Source organism: Chamaea fasciata, unplaced genomic scaffold (genome assembly GCF_029207755.1).
Source record: "Chamaea fasciata isolate MVZ Bird 193981 ecotype frontalis unplaced genomic scaffold, bChaFas1.0.hap1 SCAF_2, whole genome shotgun sequence".
Lineage (NCBI taxonomy): Eukaryota > Metazoa > Chordata > Aves > Passeriformes > Sylviidae > Chamaea > Chamaea fasciata.
The window spans coordinates 81,197,856-81,222,475 of NW_027094087.1; the positions used below are offsets into that span (position 1 = coordinate 81,197,856).

Consider the following 24,620-nt stretch of genomic DNA (forward strand, 5'->3'; position numbering starts at 1 on the left):
ACATGCTGCAGTTCTCTTCATTTTGCCTCTGACTTTTCACTTTATGGTTAACATAAAATTCTCATAGGGAGAAAAGAAAAAGGCAAGTCTCTGGAAAGACAATTTAACTACACACAGCACTTAATGCATGCAGCTTCTCTCTGAATTCTTACAAGTTCCATTAAATATATATATATATATATATATATATATATATATATATATATATGTTTTATTAATGTATCTCCTTCATACAACTTTTCCTCCCTCACAGGATTTCAGCTGACTGTGTTTCAAGAATCTGAGGCTTACCTCTGGTAGAGAAACCTAGCTCAGACTTCTGACGAAATTGCTAAGTTGGAAGAAAGAACTGTAACAACATCTGCAGAGTGGAACCGCATGAGACAAGAAAGGTAAAGATGATAGTGGAGGTAGAATTATTGAAGCTGGGCCTGTAAGTGGTTCAAAGATTCTGAAGGAAAAAATGCCAATGTGGAAAAGAAAAAAAACTCTGAAGGAAGAAGAAGGTGGTGAAAGAGAACTCAGGAAGAGATGAAATCCAGAAAGCATTATGGACCAACCTTGGTGCCTTTACCGTACTTGGGATCTTCCTGATCTGACCACATTATCGATCTCTGGCTATCTCTCTCTTGTCTTCCTGTTTCTGTGCCTTGACTTCATGAGAAAATGAGAAAACTGGAGAAAACTCTCCCTGGAGTCTCAAGAGTGTCACATGGGAAAGGGTGAAGGCTAAGCACAGTAATATTTAGACTAGCTCTTTATTAGGTAGCTAAGACCTGTACATGCCAAGCAATGAATAATTGCTATATACTTTTTAGCTGCATGTGTTATGCTGTCATAGTCTCTTTGCAAATAGCTAAAGGTGTCCAAAGGGTTACAAACAGTTACATCAGCTGGGTACATCAAACAGGTAATGACTCAGCCATGCTGAGTTTCTGTGGATGCCACCAAAACCTAAACAGACTAAAAGCAATAGGTGGCAGAGCTTGGACAGGGAGGGAATTTTGAGATATAACTTCTAAGAGAAAACACATTAAATGATCTTCACCCTCCACTGCATGGTCTGGTCTCTGAAATCTGACTGTTGAAGGGGAAGACCTAATTGTAACTGCTCAATAGGGTAATTTGCGGCCAATTAATGATCTGGAATACAGGGCTGTAAGGCCTAACTGCAAGAAACGGTTAACCGCTCTGGAAGCAGGAATGCCAGAGACAGATGAACTTCTTGCAAGGGGAAAAAGGGTTCCGTGGGTGATGAGATGAGAAACAACCTCACCATTGGGTTATAAACTATCCTGGAATGGGAATATTCAGGGGTGCAAGCTTGGGCTTGGGGGACAGACCCACAGCTGGGCTGACGTGCTACATGCAACCACTATCAGGATTACTGCTGATGCAAAAGCTCATAAGGCATCTGCTTACGACACATCTGTGGAGACTCCATGTAGAACTGCATACACTGGTAGAGCTCTGGCCAATGCATTGTTCATTAACCATTTCTCTTTTCTAGTTAAACATACATATGTGTTTAATTGAACTCTAGTGGTACCTTAAAAATTCCTCAACACTGTATACATCCCATTTTCAGACTGCACCCCTGTACCTTCCAACATTTCCTAATCATTCAGTAGCAATATGGTAGCTGACAGGTAAGGTATTGCCCCAAAACCGAAACTGTGACCTGACTCTTTGGAAATTTATAGGTATTTTCAACCAGCAGAAGAACTGTGGTGTGTGAAGTCTCTCTCTTTTAACTGGAGACTTTAATGGAAATATAGTTTCCACATCAGCCCAAGACTTCTCATTACATCCTGTGGACTAATCTATTTATATGGATTGCTGTATCAGTTCCTATCATGATTTCTCAATGATGTCAAATAAATAAACAGCTTTGAGGGCAGGGACTGAAACTTCCCATGGCAAATACTTCATTTGTGAATCCAGGTCAAAAAGCCATTCAAAAATCTGGATATTTACCAGTCCTTTTTAAAGAATAGGTTATGTTCACCCAGCTTTAGGAAGAATTCAGGCTCTGTGTCAGCCTTGCCTTAGATATCTAAATTTGGAGGAAAAAAGAAAGAAGTAAATTTCTTTCAGTTAATGAGATTTTTTTTCCCTTAACAGTGTGTTCAGATCCAATTATTAAAATTATTAGAGAGATGCCACTGCCTGAAGTAAGGTGCAAATGAGACCATATGCTGAAGTCAATAATACAGATTTTCATTTAACAGTAATTGTGAGGTAGAGAGACAGATAGACATAGAGATAGAAAGAAATAGGAAAAAGAAAGAATAAGAGTAGAAAGGTCTATAGTCATGCCTTGTTGGATCCTGCCACAAGAATTGATTGTTGCAACTTCAAAGTCTTTTGGTCAAAGCGATGGTCTGTCTTGATCCATCAGGGGTGGGGGAAACCCACAAAAGAGCATCTACTGGATTTATATGTGCTCAGGTTCAGCTGGGAATGCACAGGCACTTTCCCTGGGACATGAAGGTAGGATTTCTGGAGTTTCACACTCAAGGATGTAAATCTGTGGATCATGGCACACTTCAGGAGTCTTTGGTGGTTTAAGACCTTACAGCTGCCTCTCTGGTCAGCACAGCTGAGTCAACAATAAACCATCAGAAGGGGCAAATACCTTCAGGCTGCATGTGAATGTCCATATACTTCCCTGGAGGGGAGTTTTCATACTTGAGCCATTACGTAAGGGAGGATACTGGCATGATAAAAAGCACTATCCTGCCGCATGGGACTTGCCTCTTACCAGCCTTCTCCCTTACCTTTTCTAACACCCAGCTGTAGCCTCCTGTAATGAGCGTGCACTGCCCTCTGCACCTGGGCACTTAAGAGGCCAATTGCTTAGGTTATTAAGCAGTCCAGTCTCTCACACACTCTTTCACCCAGTTTGTGGGGTTTCTAGAGGCCTCTTTTTGTATAACGGTCTACTAGTCAGAGAATCAGGCAGCTGGATGTTTCAGTACAATACAACACGCTACCATGGTAGCATGGTTCTCCCATTCCTAGGAAACACTCAAATCACAGACTATAAATAAAATAAGTGGAATATATAGAAGGGTGAAAGCTCTTTTAACTGTTCTCCCAAAACATGGGTCATGCATGACTAAGAATGTCAAGGAGAAAGAAGTGTGAAGAGCCAAAGGGAATCAGATTTCACTTTTACATATGTCTGTGGGACACATTAAGACAAGTTTTCTACCTCTGAATTTCTGAGGTATATGTTGACTATTTTACAAAGAAGAACTCCTGGGAAGAGGACCCACTTTATCTTAGAAAGTCTTCACAAAGCACTAAGCTTACTGCTGCAGTGAACAGGCTGGACGCCCAAATAAGTGATCTGCATGATACCATAGAAGTGAGGGAAGTTTTTGGAGACAACCAGACCTGATTCCTCTCTGCGGATCTCCAGAGGCTGTTTAGCAAATTTAAGAAGTTCTGCTTTGAAGCTAGATGTACACAATGTTGATGGGTCAATGTTTAAGTTAGAAGGAAATATTGGCAAAACTTATTTCTTCCTTGTGATCATCTTGAACCTGCTCACACTATATTCATGCATGTAAAACAGCCAGCCCAGCCTATTTGTCTTATACACAGAAATTATTTCACACCATTTTCAGCACAGCACAAACTGCTTAATGCGGGTGCATAAACTTCTTTATTTGAATTCAACTAATTTCCAGGTCATCCTGATAAACATATTAATTGAAACAGCTTGTCTGCCTCTTCCAACACCACTTAAAAGACCTAGCATGGGATTCTTCAGGGTGCAACTCCACCTAAAAGGAGGATAAAGTGAAGGATAGAAGAGAGGCTGGGGTTGGAGGTGGTTGTGATGTGGAGGGGGAAATTAGGCTGACTAATAATGCAAAGTCTGTTCCTGCTTGAATACTGATGAGCCAAGTTATCTATGCTGGCCACCTGCCTAACTATTTATTTCCTGCCAATGTTTGATTGCCTGTTCTGATCTTTGGGGAACTGTTACTGTGTGAATGCTGCTAAATGATTTCAATCTTTATTTTAATTCCTGTAAGCTTTTAATATAATTGTAAAAGATAATATGTGATTTGTGTGTTGCCTGATTGCTAAACCCTTCATGCAGTAATAAATCAGTATTGAAATTCCCTACGGAAATTCTGGAATATAGCCAAAGGGCAGATAACTGTGGGTGAAGGCTTAAGCGAACAGCAGCAAAGCACTGCCACTGCCCCTGCTGGAGATGCACAGAGAACACTTTGGTTACGTCAACATAGCACTCTTTATCTCTCCTCAGCCTGTGTAAGAGGCAGCTGTGTTCTGTTTTCTTGGTCTCTGTGCACTCATTTTGTTCTGATGTTACCTATAACTGCATGGCCAATCATGAACACTTGCCTTCTCACAAGCTCAAATTCCCACAGTAGAGCTGTGCCCGTGCTCAGGGACCACAAAACCCAGCCACCTCCCAAGTTTCTTGTCTGCTTCTGAACATAATCCGGGGCAGAACATGTATTTTCCATGGTCTCAAGGCTCTTCTTCATGTCAGATGCTCAACTTGGGCTTAATTCCTCATCCTGACTAGACAGATCAGTGGCACAGGCCTGCCACTACCATGTTATTGTCCATAATGCAGGTTGGCCTGGACCAAATATTATTCTCCAAAACAGTGATGAGGCACCAGTTAGGATGGCCTGACCAAGGCTAAGGGCACAGCTTTTACATGACCAGACTATTTTAAGAAATGAGAACTTTTGCTGTACTCATGAGGAACAGCTGGTGATGGTTGGCAATATAATTTAAAGAACTGGAACTGGGAATCACTTCTGTTCAGTGTAGGCAGCAGAATGCAAGAAATGGTCTGTGCCGAGTCCTGGGAACTTCTTTTTTCTACTGACCAAGTAAAACTTCCACAGTCCATTTTCTGGATGAGAAAGAAGAGGTCTGTGTGTAAGGCACAGTCATGTCGGTGACTGTGTGCAGGTGTGTTGGCTTGGGGCGGTCTGTAGGTACAAATTCTGCAACACTGTCACAAATTCTTGTTCTCTAGCCTTCCCATCCACTTTTGGGATCTCTAAAAACATTCCTCAGCATTGTTAAAGGTGAAGGAATAATAAGAGTGAGGGCAGAAGAGAGCCATCCTAAGCATTACATCTCTCTCTCTCTCTCTCTCTCTCTCTCTCTCTCTCTCTCTCTCTCAATATTTATACATATATTTATATATATGTGGGCACACGCATACTTATATATATACACTCTATATGTGTGTGTACATTTACACACGCTCTAGCAGGTTTTGGCTACTCTGATTTAGAAATCTCCCTCCCTTCCATGCAATTCCTGGAGCTCACTCCATGTCACATGTTCAACAGACAATCATGCAGTTGCAGAAGTCCAGAGCAGGGTCATGAGTGAGCCACAGTACATCCCTGCAGCCAAAACATGGGCCAAGGGTTCAGCACCCAGAATAAACCCCAGAATTGTGTAAGTCAGACCAGAATTCATAAACAAAGACAACCCAGTACAAAGTACATAATTCTGAAAGCATTTTGCACTGAGAGCAAATGTAGGCATGATTTTGAAAAAGGCTGAATTGGCTGTGTCTTCCAAAAACACAGGTGAGGAAGGCAGGCTATCCAAAACACATACAGCAGAATATTTCTCCCGCACCATTACATATTATGACCCAGGTCTCATCCTAGTGGTAAAATATTTCTTTTTATCTCCCAGTCACTAAAAAAGTTAAATGTTTCAGTCTTAAAAAATTTAAATGTTATCTGTACTGCACATTAGATTGCTTTACTGAGTGTCTGCCAGGAATCTGTATGAGATCTGTATGCAACAGTTGTTCTGTTCATAGAGCTCTTCATCACCAAGCATAAGAGTTTAGATAATTGATATAGAAAAAATTACTCTCAAGTTACCACATAATTCAGAGGGAAATGAAAAAAGTAAAACTGTGTTTTTTCCTTTACTGTCTTTTATTTATTAACTTTGTTAATGTTGTTAATGCGATGTTAATGTGACCTCACTGCTCTACCCTGATCGCTGCTATTGCAGTGTGTCAGGCAGTCAACTCCCAGCACCTGCTGTGTTTCAGTTACAGACAGATGTAATCAGCAAAACTGGCTATCCTGTTTATTTCCCTTATCTTCATACAAGAGACCTGAACAATGTAATACCTATCATCTTCATATTTACTTCTGCCTTGAAAAAAACCTTGAAACCTTGAAAAAAACCCCAAAGAAACCCCAAAACAACAAAACACAACAAAAAACCCACCAAAGAGAAAACAACGAAAAACCCAAATCCAAGATGTATGCAACTGTTTGGTATAATTATATGTGAACATGTTTACAGGGCAGACTGAAGGACAGCAAAGAGGTATGTGAACTACCTTTAAACTGTATGTATAAATTCATTCCATTTTGGCAGCACACAGGTCTGACGTATAAAATCCACAACACACTACAAAAGAGGCCAACTCAAGAGAGAAGCTGTGGGAGACCAAGAAGGAAAAAAGCAACTACAAGCCTTTAGCTGACACTAGCTGTATTACACATCTATTTGCTGTCTTTTACTTGAATACACGTATTTATGCACCGACAGGAACTCCTATCCAACTGCCTTCGACCAGACAGTTATTGCATTAACTGCAGGTGTAAGATGTGCAGGCTAAAATCTCAGATTTCAGAGAACACATTGCCTCTCCTTGCTGCTGTTGCTGCCGTAGCAAAGTTTGCTGAGGGTGTAGTATATTAGCTGCAGGAGGAAGCTTCCATGTGCAAGAAGGTGGAAAAATCCTACCTCCTCCTTGGATCTGTAGTGTTTATGTTTGTAATGTCTACCATCACAAGAAAGAAGCCATTACTTTAGCACTCCCAAATCAACCCTGGGCAATCAGATGAAAGTGGTTAAATTACTAGAGCCTGTTTTCACTTTCACATTGGTACAGTTATATTTCACCTCAAATGGGAAACCAGCTTTTCTGTTCCCTCAGATATGGCTAGATATTTATACACAGCACTTAGCTCTTTCCACTGCTCAGGAGACTGAACAACCTTGATGTTCATGTTCATTGTAATTCAGTTTGGTTTATGCTTTGGGTTTTCTTGGTTTGCTTTGTTATTTTCCTCCAGTTTAATGTGTAGCTTTAAAAGTCATGCTGATAAAGAGAGTTACTTATACTAATATCTATTGTCCTGAAAAAAAAAATCCATTAAATTTAAAATGTATATGTCACCACTTGACACTTTAACCATTCACAAGACACCTAAATTCAGAATGGGAAATTCAGTTCAGACCTGATTCACAGAACTGAGGCTGGATGGCACCTCCTTAGATCATCTAGTCAAACACTGTCCAGTTAAAGGGTCAGGTAGAGCAAGTTGTAGCTGATTGCATATTGAATGTCACCAAGGATGGAGATCCCACAACCCCTCTGAGCAACCTGCTCCCATGTTTCACCACCCTTACAGTAAGAATTTTCCTAGTTTTAAGCAAAAGCTTCTGTTCCATATTGTGCCTATTGCCTCTGGTCTTGTACCTCAGCTGCTGATGACAACTCTTCAAGCCTGGTATTTAAACCAGCTTTCAGTCCATTTCCCTGTCCATTCATCCACCCCATACTTCATTAGTCTACGAAAATATTACAGGAAAGTGTCAGAAGGCTTCCAAAAGCTGAGAAAAACAACATCTAGAGTTCTACTTTTCTCCATCAAGTTGGTCTTTTACTATAACAAAACACAAAATGCTAGACAAATTATAAAAATTTAAATTAGAACCACAAGGACCTCTATAAAAAAATGAAATAAAACAACCTTCTACCTGAATCTATTTCAAAAGGTTAATTTGAACTTCATAAAAAGCTGTAGAAATACCACAGTTAACTTATTTTAACCAGTACAACTGCATACAGAACCAGACTATGTAAATTCATTCTATTCTGGGAAAGACTGAGGATAAAAGAATGGAATATGCAACCCCTCACACCATACCCACTCATTTTGTGTGTAACAATCCTTTTTTTTTTTTTTTTTTTTTATTTCTGGCAACTTTAGTCCTGAAAAACGTATTTTACTTTATGTATGACAGGGAGAAAAATGAACTCTGGTTTCATATCTTTACATAGTTCCTCTACCAAACATATTAACAGAAGAATCAATTTAAATATATTTTGTCACTAATCTAGGGATAATTATACATATTGAAACATTCTTATTACATTAGTTTTCAAATACAATCACATATGCTGTGAACATTAATGTCTGTGGTTTGAACTTAAATTCAACTCCCTTATATGTTCTCTCAAAATAATCTTCCCCAAAATTACAAAGAAAGACAAGTTACATCTGTTAAAAAATCCAAAGATAATGCTAATTTTTTTCTAAAATAAAGTAATTCTGAGGTTGATGCCTTTCAATTTCCTTGCTTCTAGAAAGAAACATGAAGAAACATTATAATTATACCTACAAGCTCTTTCACTGTTAGATTTGTATAGTAAGTCAAACTTACAGAGAGTTCTCTCATTCTAACCCCTCACAGCAAAAAAAAGTACCGTAAAATTTTACAGACCCATCTACTGTTTTGTGGTACAACAGCTGTTACCAGCTGGAGATGCTTTTTGCTCAGTTGAACTCTGTTAAAAGGCATTTCCCTAGTCACCTTCAAATTAACATTTTTAAATCATTTTATGACATTTTACAACTTCAAGTCCTTCTTTTGAAAGAATTCAAGCTACAATTACATATATATTGGAAAGATTAAATGGCTTTTGACTGTATTTTAACAGAAAGAGTGACACAAAGTATTACAAAAACCCCGTAAGCAAACTACAGAGCTTTTTAAAATTTCTCACAAGATCACTGAGCTGCCATAAACAGAACAGTACATCTTGCCTGTTATTTATTACAGCTGACGGATTTTGACTGATTTCACCTGAACAAGTGGATCTTCTGCTTTTAAAGAATATTAATAGAGACTCTTAAAACATACAGATGTAGTCTTTCAGAAAAGAGTAACTGGAAACTGAGCAACAGGAACCACACAGTTTTTAAGTGTTTCATCAAACAGTTGTGCTACAGTAAAAAAGTGACAAACTCCACAGTTTTTAAATTTGGTTCTGGGAAGGAGTTCACATCCAAACTAAAGACCAGATGAATATCAGGGGGACAAAAGAAAGGTGAGGATTTCCGTAGGAGAAAGAAGCGAGGCTCTCCTTTGTTCATTCAAATCCCTGCTGGGTCAAGGGGTGTAAGTGGGCCGCTACACGAGGGAAACTGTGCTGAGGGAACAGCAAGGCAGTGTCCTCACCAACAAAAAGCACAGTCCCACCAAACCGGCCCCACTCAAAAAATAGAGCAAAACAGGCCTGGTGACAGGAAATTTGTGGACAGTGGCTATTACTACCAGTATTTTACTTATGGAGTATATTTCAAATAATAAGGGAGCTGCTAACCTACTAAGAGATATCAATACAATTCCAACTAACCAATACTGCAATAAACATTTCACATAACAATTCCTAATTCTTTTTACAGGAACTTTTGCATGAACATGACCACAGAAAGAACTGAAGAAAGAGGTTAGGTAAAAATTGACTCTGTGTGATCTGCCCAACATCATTTCTGTTTCATACCAATGTTGATATAACAAGAAACAAAGCCTCAACCTTTCTCCCCTCAAAGTTAATTCATGAATTATCTAACAGTAGAAATTAAGTTTTGTGCTTTTCAAAAGTGACTGTCTTTTAAAAATAAATATCAGGCAGACTTTAAAATTAGATTTTATTTAGTAGTTATAAAAATATACATTGGACTGGATATTTGGAAATTAATCCTACAATCATTTAAGAAGCATTTTTAAAAGATAAACTGATGGTTAATTTTAAAAGCCTAGTCCTGTCACAATTCACAGGTAAACTGTAATGAGCACAGAAGTTATTACAATTTTTAAATAACTGATTTGTATTTCATACATATATAGATCATTATTAATTCATTATCACCTCAATGAAAAGTTTAGGTTCATTTGTACAAAGGCTGTTTACACAAAGAAAAATAATCAAAGTGCTTCCGAGGCTGTGTGGTGCTTAATGCTAAAACCAAAGTAAGCAAATTAAAACAGTCCAGATGAAGTTTATAAATTACTATATTTGCTAGCATATAGAATACATACAAAACAAGTCAACAAAAACATGAATGTGATTTCAAATTGATGGTTAAAAAAGATAAACAGCAGAATCTCCATAAAATAGTAAAGTATTGTCTCCACTTTGAACAATGGAGGCAAGCATTATTAAAGTTAGAAAAAGCTAGCCAGTTTTAAACATAATTTATTTATATAAAATTCTAGATCTCTTCTGAGACCTGTTTGTGGATTAAAAGGCTTAAATTATTTATCTTGTGGTGGTTTTTTCTCTCCAACATAGCTTAGCATCCTCTTGCTTCCGTAACAATAAAATTAAAAGCCTTCCTCTGATTACAGCAACTCAGTGTTATTCTTCAGCCAGAGCCAGCTTTAAAAAGAAATGAAAAGCACAGAAAAATTTAGGACCTCACAAAATCTGAGTCAAATCATGCCTTTGCTCCAATCTTAAAAACTGCTTTAAACTAAGTACTGATTTTCATTCTTTGTGACTCCTTCCTCCACTGAGTGTGTTACCCACAGCTCAGATACAATTTTAAATTTTTTCCCAAATGTTCTTCTGAGTGCTTTCATCTCCTCTACCCGCGAATAATCTTCTCCTACAACAACATGGGAGACACCCTCTTCAAGGTGAGAAACTACATTTGCACCATAAAAACGGAGCTCCAAAGCTCTAATTGATAGTGTAGTTCCAGGGATTTTGCTTTCAGGGTCACTGACAACAGCGTAACAGTCCACATAAATAGTGCTTCCTCTGAATATACCGAGCTGACACCTGTTGCACCAGTAACGTTCTTCTAGCTCTGCAATCACATCCACAGGCATTGCCTTGTTGTCTTTCATTCTTGAGAACACTTCCTTGAGCTGTGCAACGTCTGTGTTTGCTGTGAAACTGTCTCCATAACAATCATACTCACGAGCAAAATGTTCTTTTGTGTCAGGACACATGTGAATCATAAAGGCTGGTTGCCAAGGCACCAGCATTTTGGTTTGAAAACACTGAAGAAGCCACTCTGCCCTCACCACATCATATTTGTTGGAAGCAATGATGTTTTTCACTCTGACATTCTCAGCTCCTACAATGACACAGTAAGTCTCCGGCCCCGGGTTCTGTACCACACTGCCACCACATTGGGCTATTTTGCTTTCCAGCTCAGACTTTGTGAATTTTCCCATTCCTGTCATAACACAAAACTCAACGTCTTCAAATACATTTGAAACCTTGCTAACACTAGAAAGATCAGGAGCTTTAAATTGCTCCGCTATTCCAATTACCTTCCTCACCTTTGAAAGAGTTTTCCTTTTCTTCTCATGTGGCTCATCATACTCATCTACATGAAGGTGCTTAGATGCCAGCTTTCCTTGTGCTTTGCTTCTGAGGTCTTCTAACATGTCTGAAGTCATGCACTCATACCATTCTTTGTCTTCCCTAATCTTCTCAATTCGGGGGAATCTCAAAGTACAGTCAGTTTTGTACATATCACTGTCAACAATCTCAGCTGCCTTGATCTGAACTATGACAGAGTTGCAAGGTTCAATATACATTTCAGGTTTTTCAGTTCCACACAAAATGTTACCAGGAGGGTCCTTCCTATGGTAGGGTTTCCAGTGTTTAGCCAGTTTCAAACCTAGATCATATAACTCCTTCATAGTATAGCCAGAGCCAACACGACAAATGGAGTGGAAAATGGTCGGTTTTTCATTTGGAGGGGGCGTCTCTGCAACAGCACATAGAAAATGAGACATCATTCCACCACGAGACCCCTTCCCCCAGTAACCACCAACAATTAAAAGGTCCAGTTCATCCATCAGTCCACTGACATATTCTGGCTTGATTTTTAACCAGCCTTCCCCACGTTTGTCAGGCTTGTAGGTGGATATGGGATCTTTCACCATAATTCCTTCCTCTCTGTTATCTATTGCTTCATTTAAAGCATCAATTACTTCTTTTCTTGTTCTGGCATTTCTCTTCTGGACAACATGTATCCTGCCCTTTACTGGGGTAAAAACACTACTTAAGATTTCATATCTTTTGCTTAGTACTTCATGCCCCAACTTCTGATCATTAACCATCAATACATCAAATACACAGAAGCAGGTCTGCAGATCAGATTCTTCCACCATTCTTTTTATGTCAAATTTGTTTCCTTTTTGCATAAAAGTTTGTGCCTCAGGATTGTAAGCCATCATTTCACCATCAAGAATGCAATTTTGTATATTGCTCTTAAATACATTATGAATAAATGGCGTTAATGAGCCTTCAAGGGGTGAAGCACCAAACTGCTGAGTATAGTCAAACCCATTTCGGGAAAAATACTTGTACACATCCCCATCTTTGTGCATCTGCATACGTTCACCATCCAACTTAGTTTCTATGTAGAATGTCTGATTATTCATTTGTTTCTCAATTTGCTGAACATCTGCAATAGCAGCAAGCATTGGTTTAAAGGCAGAAAACAACATGATAGAAACATCACTAAGTGAGACAGAGGGATCATGCAGTTGTCTGCAAACTTTTTCCAAATCAGTAGTAACATTGTGCAATTCAGCAGCATCAGGATGAAAAATGGAAAATATAGTTTGTTGACTAACACCAAGCCTTAGATCCTTTATAATCATTCGGATAAGCCATTTTTGTTCCAATGCTGTGCTCTGGGTAATTAACCGAAGAAGACTTTTCTTTAACTGACCCTTGTTTTTAGCAGCATTATTATTAGCTATCACATCTAAATGTTCATTGACTTGTTCTATTGTCAGTCTGCCTTGTTTTGGGCTCCTAGGTTTTAGCACAAAGTATGCGATCATTGCAAAATCTCCAGCATCTCCACGTGAGCCTGTAGGCGTTCTGTAATTTAAAAGCTTTGCAGCATCTTTTCCATCTTTTGGTAGATTAAGCAGTTCAATATAGAGCTTCGCAAGCATAGTTTCCTTAATTCCATATGCCATCCTTTCTCTTTCCAACTGTGGGAGAATAAGTCGCATAGCTGGGTAAAAGGAATCTGTGACATCTTTCTCTTTTTGATGAAGCGCATCATGGAATTTCCTCCAGGAATCCAGAAAATTCTTGAAATATTGGGCTTTCTCTGGACGAGATTTGGCCTTCTGTATTCGCTCCAGAGTAGAACACAGATCTGCAAAAGGCACGTGAGAGGCCACCGTTCTTTTAGGCGGAGGCTGCGAAACAGGTGCAGAAGCCATCGGTCTGTTTTTCACTGGGAACAAAACAAAAAAAAAATATATAAACAAAACGCTAGCACGTTATTCTGTCTAGAAAAACCACCATCTCTTATTAGGATTTATGTTTTTTCCCATTTTTCTACCAAAGATCTAACCACTATCTCAAAGGTCGCCAGCTGATTATTCAGTTAAGCGCCCAAGTCAGCAGCGAGACAGAAGCACTGCCGTCACCGAGGCAAAGAACCGCACGGCAGAAGGCACCGCGCTCCCCTCCCGCTGCTGCCCAGGCGGGAGCTTTCAGTACTCGGAGACTGACTTCCTCCTCCACCTTCCCCGAGAACGCAGCCTGCCCCAGACACCCCCCGCCTCGGCCCTTGTCCCCGGGCTGCTCCGTGCCGGCGGAGGGAGCGGTGTCCAACGGGGCCGGACAGGGGCCGCCCTGGCGCACCCCACGTTCCCCGGCACGGCGCTGCCACGGCCACAGCGCCCGCCGGGCACCGCCCGCTCCGCACGGGACGGAACAGCCGCGAGGATGGAGGAGCGGCCACCCCAGGGGACACTCACGGGAAGCCGCGGCTACCTGCGGGGCCGGGCTGACACCGGCCCCCCACCGCCCCGGAAAAGGAGGGCCAGCCCGGTGACGCCGCGCTCCTCCCCCGGGCCGGGGAAAGGCGGGGAGAGAAGGGAGAACGGCTGGGCTGTGCCCTGGAAGCGGAACCGCGGCTGCGGTGACTTCCTGCCTCGGGAGGAAAGAGCGGTGGTTGAAGTTGCGCGTCGGGGTCTGCGCTGGCCCGAGGCACCGGCGGCGCCCGAGAGGATGCGGCGGGTGGGTCTGGCGGCGCCTCGGGCCGCGGCACGGGAGCGCGGCGGGGGCGGGCCCGGCCCTGAGGCCGCGCCGAGCCGGGGCGGCGGGGGCCGGCGGCCGGCGGGTTTGGGGTTCGGTTTGGGCTCTCGCCGGAGATAAACGCGGCTCTTTCCTGGGGCGGCGGCAGGCGGGACATTGTCCCGGGCGCTGTGCGGCTCCTGTGCCCGTACAGCGGGACGTGGCTGCCGAGGAGCTGCTCCCTTGACGGCGCCGAGAAAAGTTCCCGCAGGTGCCTTCCTGCGAAGCCCCGGGCGATCTTAAGCTTCTTGGCAGCGAGGTCTCGCTCCAGTGTTTGGTTTGTATCCGCTGCCGGATGGAACAATTCCTGCAAATGGGTGCACGTAGAAGGTGGGGCTGATGGTAACTGTGGTGTTCTTAATGGGCCAAGTGATTGTTTCGAAAAGGCTGAACTGGGTGTATTTCTTAAGTCAAAAAGGCAGGGATTTAACAAGCTTAATTACTCCTGAAATTACTGATTTAGGAGCTTATGGTCCTTAGAAATTTAAGGTTCCAAGTTAAGGTATAGCCAGCCTTGGTTTGTTATTGTTTGGGTTTGTTGTTTTGTTTTGTTTTGTTATTTTACTCATTATCATCGTAATTCAAGACATTGAGTTCCGATGATACTTTGTACCGTTTGTCAGTTGGGAGGACAAGTGTCAGGCGAGTTAAGGGGAAGACGTTTTCAGTTCTCAGTATGTACAGCTGATGCAGAGCTGTGGATGTTGGCTGTTTGAAATAAGTAGGACAAGTGACTCGTTGATTTTAAAGTCAGAGCCATGAAATGTGTGACGCTTAAGCTATTCTTACTGTACTTTTCCCTTTGTTAGGAGTCTCTGCTGGGTTTTTTGTTTTGTTTTTTGGGGTGGGTTTTTTGGGTTTTTGTTTGTTTGTTTGTTTGTTTGTTTGTGTTGGTTTTTTGGTTGTTTTTTTTTTGTTTTGTTTTGTTTTGGGTTTTTTTGGTTTTTTTTTGGTTTCGTTTTTGAGTTTTTTGTGAGTATCTGTAGGATTTTGGTACTAAGAAAGTGTATTCTTCTGGTCCTTGCTAAGCTTGTAGGTTTTCTTCCAGATCAATTTCCCCCTCTGAAACTAACTTTTTTTAGTTGAGTACCTAATATTTCTATATTCAATATTTAATATGTCTTCTAAATAATTATGAGTCAATGTAATGCTTGTGCAAATCTTGTCTGTATCTGGAGGAGGTAGAGTCTAGGAAAAGGAAATGGAGACAAACAGATGTCGTTAGATATTTCGTAAGAACACAGAGAATTATTTGGTTTTGTCTGTTTGCTTTGAAATCCAAAGGATAGCAGTGTGTTAAGACTTAGATTTTTTTAAAATGCTCTTTAATGAGGAAGCAGCCATTAAAGACCTGATTGTGCTTCTTAGCACTACGTTACTTGTGCACTAAAAGTTAGTTATAAGGAGAGAATGTAGTATTTGTTTTTATGCATTATGCATATATGTGATGTTATTAGTAAAATTATAATTACATATATATTATTATAATATTACAATATTGTCATGTACTGTGTGTTGTGTATATAGTCCAGGACATTTCATTGTGATTCTTGAACTTCATTATAAGATGTTTTCAAGTTCATCAGATGTTTCAAACAAATGTGCGGATTGATAGGAGCATGAGATGCACAGTTTCATTAGTGAAGCAGTTATAACTTCTAGGGGGTTTGGCTCTTATCACTTCTTAATCTTTTTTCAAGTAACAAGATAAACAGTAAATTACATGTGTAATTCAAAACAATTTTACTCAAAATTCATAAATGGAATTGTCTTTCAGGCAGAGATGAAGCCTGGGAAATCATCACGTCTACAGGTAAACTTTTTATGATATGATTAGTGTATGAAAATAGTACTGTTTAATATTAAATGTGTAGACAAAGGCAAAACAACATAACCTGTGGCAGATACAAGAGTAATTTCAGCTGCCATTCAGAAGGAAGAAAATTTTTTTCCCTAGTACTTTAAATATACACTTGAATTTTTGTGAATTTTTTTTCAGTTGATAATGGTGTTAACCATTTGAAAATAGCATTAGGTTAAAGTAGAGTATTGTTAAAACGCCTTGATCATAAAGAGGTTTTTTTTCTCAAAATTTTTATTGTTGGGAGTGATTTGTATTTTCAGTAGCTAATTTAATTTTGGGACTTGTAGCTCATCTGATAGAGCACAGAGGTCTGCAATAGTTCCGAGGCTGTGGATTCATCAGTGGACATGTGTGAACATACAGGGGGGTGTGTGTTTGCATATCAACAGATGTGTAAATCCCAACGCAAAGCTGAAATGCACTGCTTCCAAGGTTCCTGTTTTGAGAGACATTACAGTTCCATGGCAGTTTAAGCCAAAGGTACAACAGCAGTTTGGCGAAGTCTTACTTTCATTAGGTCTTGACGTTGAGTTGGGCTGCATTGCTGTTCCTTTGAGGCAATGGTTTCCACAGTAAAGCTTTGTATTTCAGTACTGTCTTCTGCTTGTCTTTTAAGCTTACCAAATATAAATCACCAAATAAATACTTGTAGGAAGTATCAGGATTCCCAAAGGCTAGCCTTTCTAATGCGCGTTATCAGAGGGACAAGAGGAAAAATTCTTTTTAAAATGACCTTATGCTTATTTACCTAGCCTTTTACTTAGTTTAAATAATCAATGATTATGAAATACTGTGAATGCTGTAAAATGGGATGGGACTCCTTGTTACAGGAAAATGTTGTTTTCAAAGTTACAATAATTGCATGAAATACAGTGCTGTAATACAATATTTCTTCAAAAAAATTTTTTTAAGTGAAGCAAGAATGCCGTCCAAGAGCTTGAAGGGGTGAATGCTTCTTGATATAACTGGGACATGAGACAGTGACTGGTTGTTGCAGTCTAGGAACAGAAGCAGTCTTGTCTAGAGAGAGGATCATGTTTGTCCAGGTGATGGGTTGGTGAGTCTGCTCTGTTTCTCAAGTTGACTACATCAGACATCAAAATCTAAATACACTGTTCTCCCACTCCCACCAGTCTTTTCCAGATTATTCTGGCCCCCTGTTAGTCACAAAATTAGAGATGCAAGAGAAATGCACACATGCTCTTCATAATTCTGACAGAGTATATACATCATAAGATGTTACCTTGTAAACTGCTTGAAAGATTTATAACTTCCCATCCAGCACACCAGGGTGGGAAATAAAGACCAATAAGAGAATTTTGTGTGTGTATGTTGTCTTGCAGTATGTTGAACAGTCTCAAATCTCATACACTTCACAAAGTGCAGACCTTACTGCTCACTGAATATCACTATATTAGGTTGCCCTTTTTTATTTCTGTCCTTGAAGTGGAAATTTTGTTCTGTTTGTATCATCTTCTGCTGTACAAGATAGCGCTTGGAAGGTCTGCTGCTTTGAGCTCCGTAGAAAGTGTGGGTTGTAGCGTTATTGAGAGTAGGATTGTATTGATTTGGCTTCGGGTCTCTTCTAAGCCTGTATGCTTGTTTGAGAAACCATCCCTTTCTGCTCTTTTTTTTAATTGGTATTGAAAGGTGGGGAGGAACCTAGGAAAAAAATTATCTTAGTCTCCTAGCTAACAAATCTTGCAACAAGATGTGAGGGCTTGGAAATGAGTGGAACCAGTGAAATTCCACAAAGCTGGGAAGAAAAACTTTAGTAGTAATGTAATTGTTCAATGTTACAGTAGTCAGCTTTATCTAAATAAGTAGTGAGCATGAAACATTTGTGGCTGGGTAGTTTGCTCTTCCTGTTAACTACTTACTGTATGTTCAGCTGTACTTGTAGGATGTACTGGCTTTGCAGTTCCAGTAACAAAGTATTTGTATATATACATATGTATGTGTATATATATACATATATACACACTTACATGTCTCTATATATTTATCTATATACCTATATATATATCAGAAGTAATCACACAGCAGCACTATCTCAGCAGTGTAATATTTTGATAATACTAGCCTGCTGAAATAAAAATAGAAGAGGTACCCTTCTCATGAAACTTAGATGGCTTATAAAATTAGCTGTGGGTATCAGTCTCCAAATAATAATCCTTAGTGTATGTGGAATAGCCATTGCAAAACTTCATCCCTTGAAGTGAGATTTTTATTAATTCTTTGTCTCTTAGTAGTTTTGTTTAATAGTGGGGCTCTTACTCTTGTGAATATGTTGTTGAGAAAGCATTTTTTGGAGTTCTTTCATTCTGTAAAGAAAGTCAGCAAAATGTTGAATAATGTAGGTAAGGAGAATGGTTTTACTGTCTCATTATCAATGTTCTTATAGTCTTGAAATGTAATGTAGGAAATGTTTGTTAATTTCTTTAGGAAGTTCTCTTAGAAATTGAAGTAGCTACTTTATATGTCTTCTAATTATTTCAAGGGAAATGGATCACAAAAATTAAATTTTTCCATAGACAGTATTTGTGCCTACTTGGATATGGATAATAAACATGGACTTATAAATAGTATCAGAGAACAGAGTTGAGATAACTGCTTTTTTAGACTATTTTATATTTCACCAGGTTTTTGCATTTGGAATAGATACAATATATAAAAGCTTAATATCACATTAGGTTACTACATGAATCTTAAGGTGTGAATTTTTTTTTTTTATTTCTGATTTATTTCTAATTTTTGCATAAAATAGAGATGGCAGTTTTTCCTGGTCAGGTTGGGTGCTTATATCTGTGGAATACAAAGGCTGTAGCTGCAGGGTTCAGCTTTTATCAGTCAAGCCTACCAAGATGGCTGATAAAAAATGCTTGGATGCATCTCTGCATGTCAAACTCCTTCAGAGTTTGAATTCAGATTCTTGCTGTGCTATATCATTTTAGGATTATAACTTTGTGTGTTAAGTGTAACTATTACCTGCTATATAGCTTAGTGTTCTCAAACAAGTGAGTTTGTGTTTTCTATTCCAGGTAGCGTGATTGTTCAATTCAGTGGTGACTGAGTGGTTATCGTAGTTTTTGTGTATGTTTGGCAGTTTTTGTCTGTTTCCATATGAACCAGGAGTGAATACTGCAAGATCTTGTATGGATGCTGGGACACATAACCTTTGGTTGGAAAGAACGTTTAATCCATTGTCATTAACATCACTCTCCTCATTTTATGCTATGGGTATGTTTTTGTCATGAGTGAGTCTGTTTTCATGTTTGGTATTTTCAGCAGTGCTTTTCATTGACCAGAGAATAATGTAGTTGACTGACTGTTTTCAGTGGTATTGCATGATGATAAAATCTTCCATTCAGCTAAAGACTTAATGCGGATTACTGATCTGATAGTGAAAAATGGTTGTTATAAATCAAAAGCAATCAAAATACAGCAAAAAAAAAGCTGTCATAAATGTAACTACAATGTGGTATCTTAGTGTAGAGGAGTCTCACTTCTGAGCAGTTCAGGTGTTGTTCTGTAACCCCAGCTGATAGAGATGTTGAAAGGCTACCAGTAACCCATAGCAGTTCTGGGATGTGTGGTGAGCCTCCAGGGTCTGCAGAGTGATGTGCACAGGCTTACTGCATGCTACTTAGCAACTTAGAAAGAAAGGCTATTTTTGTTTGTGTTCTCTGAATTCTAGAGTTACTTACATGAGCAGCTTTGACAAACTGGTGATACAGTCTGTATGGTTGGTCTTTTGCTTAGTAGGAAAGTCTGAGGGAAAGCAGAAGTTACTGTGGTCTCAGTCAACCAAACTTCTGGTGCTGTTAATGGAGTGCCTGCAGAAATACTGTAAATGGGATTTTGAAGAGTTCTAAAGCCTTTCCTTATGATTGCATTTTTGCTTGTTTTACAGAGTCAAATGGTTTCCAAAAGCTCAAGGGGAGTTTGCCACCAGATTTTATGTTAATACTTCAATTTATTGACTTTCCATTAATCTTCTGCAAGTACAAATGCTTAAATTGCTACCTTTTTTCCCATATTTATACGTATACATTTGGGTTCTTTTGCAGGATTTACTTGGAGTAAAAGATCACTGACTTCTACAATGGAAAAATCATGGATGCTTTGGACCTTTGTTAAAAGATGGCTACTAGCTTTGGCTTCCTGGTCTTGGAGTCTCTGCCGTATTTGTCTTTTGCCCTTGATAGTGACTTTTCACTTGTACGGAGGCATTATACTCCTTATATTAATATTTGTGTCGATAGCGGGTATATTATATAAGTTCCAGGATGTTCTGCTTTACTTTCCTGAACAGCCCTCTTCATCACGCCTTTATGTTCCTATGCCTACTGGTATACCACATGAAAACATCTTCATCAAAACCAAAGATGGAGTTCTTCTCAATCTTATTCTGCTGAGATACACAGGGGACAATGCAGCATATTCTCCGACCATCATTTACTTTCATGGGAATGCAGGCAACATTGGCCACAGGTTGCCAAATGCTTTGCTAATGCTGGTAAACCTGAAAGTCAACTTAATTCTGGTCGATTATAGAGGGTATGGCAAAAGCGAAGGAGAAGCAAGCGAAGAAGGCTTGTACTTAGATTCTGAGGCTGTCTTAGACTATGTGATGACTCGATCTGATCTCGATAAAACAAAAATTTTTCTTTTTGGCCGTTCCTTGGGGGGAGCAGTAGCTATTCACTTAGCTTCTGAAAATTCTCATAGGATTTCTGCCATTGTAGTGGAGAACACCTTTCTTAGCATCCCGTACATGGCCAGCACTTTGTTCTCTTTCTTTCCAATGAGATATCTTCCGCTGTGGTGCTACAAAAACAAATTTCTATCCTACAGAAAAATCTCTCAGTGCAGAATGCCTTCTCTTTTCATCTCTGGGTTGTCTGACCAGTTAATTCCACCAGTTATGATGAAGCAACTTTATGAATTATCCCCAGCTCGGACTAAGAGATTGGCGATATTTCCTGATGGAACTCACAATGACACTTGGCAGTGCCAGGGTTATTTCACTGCACTTGAACAGTTCATCAAAGAAGTAATAAAGAGTCACTCCCCTGAAGAAATGGCGAAAACATCATCTAACGTAACAATAATATAATTGATATTCTTCTTTGGGGTGGGGCAAGTACCTGCACTGTACCTTGATTTGTGATAAGTGGTAAAACAATGTCTGTTTTTAAACGTATGTCATGTCTGTACTTGCCTAAAGAGTGAAATTAAACTTGGAAAGGTCTGATATTTTATTAAGGTGTTCCAGATAACTTTTACATTTGCAGCATTGTAAATGAACCATTTTATGTCTTTCTCATACTTTTTTGGTATCTCTGTCCATATATGCCATTTGTTTGATATGTACAACAGATGCTATTAAAGAAACTTGCTACAAAAGTAGTACAGAATGTATTTAGAACAACGGGAGGCTCTTTGGTATTTACTGCTGTATGTGTGAGCTTTTTGGACAGCCATGGTTAGCACAATGATTTGTTGCTTCTCTTAGAGTTTATTTAAAGTGTGCCATGCATGAGATTAATGTTTTATTTCTTGAAATTTTATATTATGCAAAGTGGGAAGTCTTTAATGTGCTAAATAATATAAAATAACATAAATGGTAGAGTATACTTGCTGGTATACTATCCTGGGTTATTACTGGTTTCTATGGTTATGCAAACCTACATATGTCAAACTGCAGCTGAAAATGAAAAGATATTTTCCTTATTTTCATTTACTATTAGTATTATAATAGTGCACAGAAGGTTGTATGTGCCTAACATCGTGACTTCAGGATTTTACCCAGGCAATTTCTCTATAGAAAATAGAAGTAACTTTTTCTGAAAGAGATCAGTGCAATCTAAGCTCCTTTCTGCCTCAAGCTCTCCTCACTAATACACAGGCAAACTATTTGTTAGTACTAGTCTGCTTGTGCATTTGAGGTGGTATTTCTTAAGGCCGAATGGGTGGTCATACAAAGTACAAGTAGGTTTTTGTGTTCAGACTTTTATGCTGGTATAGTTAAATGTGCCCTTTATACCCCCTAAAGAAACAAATTCAAATAATTACCAGTGAACGCATGATTGGAGATAGCTGTTACTGTAAGGATAATGAAAATGAGCAGGACATCCTAGATGGTCATATCATTCAGGGTAGGAAGGCTCTGCAGACACTGACTGACTGGAGCAGCAAGCCAAGGCCAACTGCCAAGGTTCAGCAAGACGGAAGGCCGGGTGCTGCACTTGGGTCACAACAGCCCCATGCAGGCTTGAGAAAGAGTGGCTTGAGGGCTGGTCAGCAGAAAAGAGACTTGGGGCTGCTGGTCAACAGCTGGCTGGATGTAAGCCTGCTGTGTGGTCAAGAAGGCCAATAGCATCTTGGGCTGTATTAAAAATAGTGTGGCCAGAAGGACCAGGGCAGTGATTGTCCCCCATACTTGGCACTGGTGAGGCCATGCCTCAAGTCCTGTGCTCAGTTCTGGACCCTTCACAACAAGAAAGACATTGAGGTGCTGCAGTGAATCCAGAGATAGGAATCAAAGCTGGGAAGGGTCTGGAGCACAGGTCCTGTGAGGAGCAGCTGAGGGATATGGTGGTGGATAGTCTGAAAAAATGTGGCTCAGGCGAGACCTTATTGCTTTACAACCACTTAAAAGGAGGCCGTAGCAAAGTGTGCCATGGTTCACGTGCAATGATGAGAAGAAATGGCCTTGCATCAAAGAAGCTTCAAATTAGGTATTATAAAAAAAAATTCACTGAAAGAGTGGTTAGCCATTGGACTAAGTTGCCCAGGGAGATAGTGGAATCACCACTTCTGGAATCGTTCAGGAGTCATCCGGATGTGGCACTTGAGGATACGGTTTAGGGGTGAATATGGTTGTGTTAGCTTGATGATTGTACTAGATGACCTTGAGGGCCCCTTCCAACCTGGATGATTCGGTGATAAGACATATGCTGTTAGCTCAGTCTCTAATGGAGTGTGGGAGCTGTTTGGATCTCTTCTGCAGGTTTAATTACTCATCTGCTGCAGCTGAGTTTGGCTCTTCAAAATATTTAATGAAAAGAACAAATTGGAAAATCTTCCACACAATCTGTAAAGTTGCCCTTTGGATTCAAATTTTTAAGTAAACTTTTCTGCCATGTTGTCCTGATTCAGAAAAGCATGTCAGCACACACATAAAATCTGTTTCCTTAGGGACAGTCATATTTTAAGCTTGTGCTTAAGTTGTTTGAATAAAACTGCTTTCCTGAACTGGTGCCTTAATGGTTATGCCTCCTAATGGAATTATAGTTCTTAGGTACACATGGATAATAGTTGTCGGCAGTTTGTATATAGGATGATATATCTTTTCATAAATGTGATATTTTTTGTTTGTTTGCTTGTTTTTGTTTGCATTTTTTGGTGTTTTTAAAATAAATACATACCAGAAGTTGCTGCTTTCTCTGGTAAGTATCTTTCGTAATAGTATTATTAAGGTTTTCTTAAAATTGATCGAAAAAACCCTACATCTTTGTGGATCTATAGACATGAAAACAGAGCATACTTTTCAATCTGAGTGAAAACAAAACTATCTTTTCAGCCTTACAGTGATGATGTATTTTTTTTTTTTTTTATTTTGGAGAGAGATACATGGGCAAAGTATATTGGAGAAGTTTGACTGGGGGCTGGGAGATGAGGCTGTGTTTGTATAGCAGAAAGGATTTGATAAATGTAGTATTGCCGTCCCCCAGTGTATTCTACAGTGAAAGATTAACTGCTTGCATAGGGTGTTTCATCTACTTCACATTGCTTTAGAATCAAGGTGGAGGCAGAGAATGAAAATTAGCAGTCAAATACTGCTTTTCTAAAATTTAGTTGATAGAGCCAAAAGAATAGATTTAATGGTTGGGGGCAGAATGAAAAGAAAGTAATTGTTTCAGAAGTTGTCATATCTTGGCATTGAATACCATTGGGCAGGAAGGAGGGGGTCTGTTCACAAAGCATCAATTTCTAAAGTAACATGGCATTTAACCCCACTTCCCACCAATCAAAACAAAACTCTCAACCCCAGAATACCCCTAGTATTATGTGGTACTTGTAAACAAATGAAGTATTCCTATTTGAGCACACAGTTGCTAAGACAAAGTCAAATATGTGGGTTTAGATTATGGCAATCTGAAACTCTTCAAAGTGGGCTGTATCTAAACATTACTTTTTATTATCAAGCCATATATTTTCACTATATTGTCTGCAGGAAACTAATTTTGCAGGTATTGGGTGTGAGTTGACACAGTTGTATCCATCCTTTACACTTGTGTGGTTTCTTCCACTTTCCACATACGCAGTTTTGTTTCTCACTTAATGCGTTGGTCACATACACTTGTGAATGGATGTTATTATGCTGTTTTTCATTGCATTGGTTTTGACGTCCACTGAAGGAAAATAGGAGGGAAGTGATGTTTTTATGCAAATATTCCACTGCTCTGCATACAATTCTTGGAGGGAGGGAGGGAAGAAGAAGGGGGAGGAAACTTGTTCTGACAAGTGAAGACTTGTTTTCATTTCATGGACTGT

At 39.5% G+C, this 24,620-nt stretch overlaps 2 protein-coding genes across 5 annotated transcripts; one reads left to right on the plus strand and one right to left on the minus strand.

Annotated features, from left to right (window-relative positions):
- Positions 1-9,786: 9,786 nt before the first annotated feature.
- LIG4 (DNA ligase 4) lies at positions 9,787-13,945 on the minus strand. Its single transcript, XM_066176439.1, has 2 exons — positions 13,876-13,945; positions 9,787-13,346 (listed from the first exon to the last, which is right to left on the minus strand). The coding sequence occupies exon 2, from the start codon at positions 13,330-13,332 to the stop codon at positions 10,594-10,596; it is 2,739 nt and encodes a 912-aa protein (XP_066032536.1). The 5' UTR covers positions 13,333-13,346; positions 13,876-13,945; the 3' UTR covers positions 9,787-10,593.
- Positions 13,946-13,961: 16 nt separating this feature from the next.
- On the plus strand, positions 13,962-23,496 carry ABHD13 (abhydrolase domain containing 13). 4 transcript variants are annotated; one of them, XM_066176441.1, is made up of 3 exons: positions 13,962-14,137; positions 15,972-16,007; positions 20,129-23,496. In XM_066176441.1, exon 3 carries the CDS (start codon positions 20,164-20,166, stop codon positions 21,175-21,177), a length of 1,014 nt encoding a protein of 337 aa, XP_066032538.1. In that variant the 5' UTR covers positions 13,962-14,137; positions 15,972-16,007; positions 20,129-20,163; the 3' UTR covers positions 21,178-23,496. The 4 variants fall into 4 exon arrangements, with proteins under 4 accessions (XP_066032538.1, XP_066032540.1, XP_066032541.1 ...); XM_066176444.1 differs by lacking the exon at positions 13,962-14,137 and adding an exon at positions 14,310-14,471; XM_066176443.1 differs by lacking the exon at positions 15,972-16,007.
- The last annotated feature ends 1,124 nt before the right edge of the window (positions 23,497-24,620 follow it).